Source organism: Emiliania huxleyi (assembly GCF_000372725.1).
Source record: "Emiliania huxleyi CCMP1516 chromosome Unknown EMIHUscaffold_182, whole genome shotgun sequence".
Taxonomy (NCBI): domain Eukaryota; phylum Haptophyta; order Isochrysidales; family Noelaerhabdaceae; genus Emiliania; species Emiliania huxleyi.
Genome location: NW_005200763.1, coordinates 247,799 through 250,076, shown reverse-complemented (window position 1 = coordinate 250,076; position 2,278 = coordinate 247,799). Strand labels below are relative to the sequence as shown.

The 2,278-nt window shown below is 62.2% G+C and overlaps 1 protein-coding gene across 1 annotated transcript; it reads left to right on the top strand.

Moving 5' to 3' along the window:
* Positions 1 to 1,465: 1,465 nt before the first annotated feature.
* EMIHUDRAFT_232564 (hypothetical protein) lies at positions 1,466 to 2,031 on the top strand (the record flags this gene model as incomplete). The annotated part of the gene is made up of 1 exon (XM_005783117.1): positions 1,466 to 2,031. A coding segment is annotated over one exon (566 nt), but the record flags the coding sequence as incomplete, so codon positions are not given.
* Between the last annotated feature and the right edge of the window lie 247 nt (positions 2,032 to 2,278).

Sequence of the window (2,278 nt, the reverse complement as noted above, 5' to 3'; positions counted from 1 at the left end):
CGTGCGGAAAACCGCGCAAGCAATGGACCGAGGAAGATGAGAACCCGCCTAGGGCGACAATGGCGCACTTGCTTAGGGGCGCCTGCCTGGGGAATAGGGAGCAGGCCAGATGGTTCCTCAGAGTAACGCCACCTTTGGTGGGGGGGTTCTGATAAGCAAAATAGCACAGGGGGCCCCCGACTCCAAGGATACACTGAAGACGCTGAGGATAGCGCATGTCGCTGCGCTGAAGGGCTCACGCTATAGGGTGCTGGATGAGGACGGGTACGAGGCACTAGCCCCAGCCGTCGGGGGGGTGTTGCCGGCGCTGGTAGATGATCTCTCGGAGAAGAGCCGGAGGGACCTTGGCGCCGGGGTCACGAGGAACTTGCAAGTCGTGGCCGAGGCGGCGACGGGAGCGGTGCAGAGGTGGATCCAGCTCAACGATGAGGCTACCGCGCGCATAATGAAGAGAGAGGAACACATTGAGTGGCTGAGGAAGCTCTTCGCTGGGTGGAAGGAGGCCCGGCCAGCCTTGAGGGAGTCGCGGAGGAGGAGGGATAACAGAGGTAACGTGGGGACGGGCCAACAGCCAGTGGGACGAACGAGGGCCGCGACGGCGGCTCAAGCGGGAGGGAGCGGAGACAGTGGGCAGCGAGCGAAGTGGGTGAGACTGATGATGCTCCTTCGACTTAGGGAGCGGTTCAGCTGCTGGGCGGGCTTCAGGGTGGTGCTCACGCGAAAAGGAATCGACGCGAGGATGTACAAAGCATACAACAAGAGGAGAAAGAAGAGGACGGACATCAGTGATGACGAAACAGAAGCTAGCGCAGACGAGAGCAGGGCAGACCCGGGGACTGGGGAGCCGGAGCAGACGGCATCGGCCGCCGAGGGAACGTTGGGAAGAGGCACGAGGAGGGCGGCGACCTCAACCGACTATGGAGGACCCGTCACCAGACGACGCAGGGCGGACGACGGGGAGGCGGAGGCGCAGGGCGAGACGAGGGAGGGAGCAGGATGTTGCGGAGATCAGCAGGAGGATGTACGACGAGATTAGGAGCAGCAGGGACCCGAGGGACCATGTGGAAGACGGCTAGTGCTAGCCCCCCATCGGGAGGACGACCCCGGCTAGTCGCCGACCACACCCACAAAGAACCCTGCACAAAGACCGCAGGGCGGGGACCTGTTCCTTTTTACCCATCTCCTAGTAGAGGTGTCCGTTTTATTTATTTACGAGGGGTGGGAGAAGCAGAAGGGGACAGGGTCCCCACCTGCACGAGCAGGATCTTGTTCAAGGACGATCAGGGACACCTGGGAACCTTGAGTAGGGAGCGCATCGCGAAAAAAGAAAGAAATTTAACCTCACTACCCAAAGGAAGGAATCATTGACGGCACGCGAGTTAGGACTCGCGCGGATTCCTTTTTTCAGGATCTGCCATCATCCCAATGAACGCCGGAGGCCGCCGCAAATCGAGTCTGCTCTGTAATGTCCTGCGGCGACGAGGCGGCGTGGCAGGATCAAAGCATCGTCTGCGGCGACTGCAAGGTCCTGATTGACCGGTCCGTCAACTTATACAGCACGTGCGCCGTGTACTGTGCGTCGATAGGCCGAGTCTGCACGCAGGGATACCAAAACACCGACGGATGCAGCGTTCCCGATAACATCACGTCACCGATAACCTGTAGCACGTGGATCCAGTCTAGCAACGCGATCTGCGAGTGCGGAGCGCCCGGTCTGTGCGACATCTGCCCCGAATCGACGTACAAGAGCGACACCATTGCCGGCTACGGCTGCTGTAAGCGCGACGGTGAGACATTTGCCTGCGACAACACTGCAGACTGGATCGGCGACACAAACTACCCTGAAACGGGCCTGCCCGTGGGGGTGAACAAGACCGAGTGCGTGTTTCATCCCGACAAGTACCTTTGGGTCCCGTACACGTGCAAGGACGCGCACGCATACTGGACGGCAGGCGCAAACCGCGGCACGTATATCGATTACTCGTGCCCCATAGCGGTTGCGTTCTGGGAGACGGGCGGAGACCCGGGCGGGTGCTGCCTGCCGGCCCCACCAAGCTCTCCGCCGCTGCCGCCAAGCCCGCCAAGCCCGCCGCCCTCCGCCCCGCCTCCGGGCATTCCCGTGGCGGCCATTGTCGTGCCGGCCGTCGTCGGCGTCGCAGCCCTCGCCGCTCTCCTTTCCTACTTCGTCAAGCTTCGCCGCCCGCGGGCTGCGCTCCGAGGCCGAGCCGGCAGCCCGCGCCCTCGCCAGAGCATCGACACGAGCAGCGAGTACACCGAT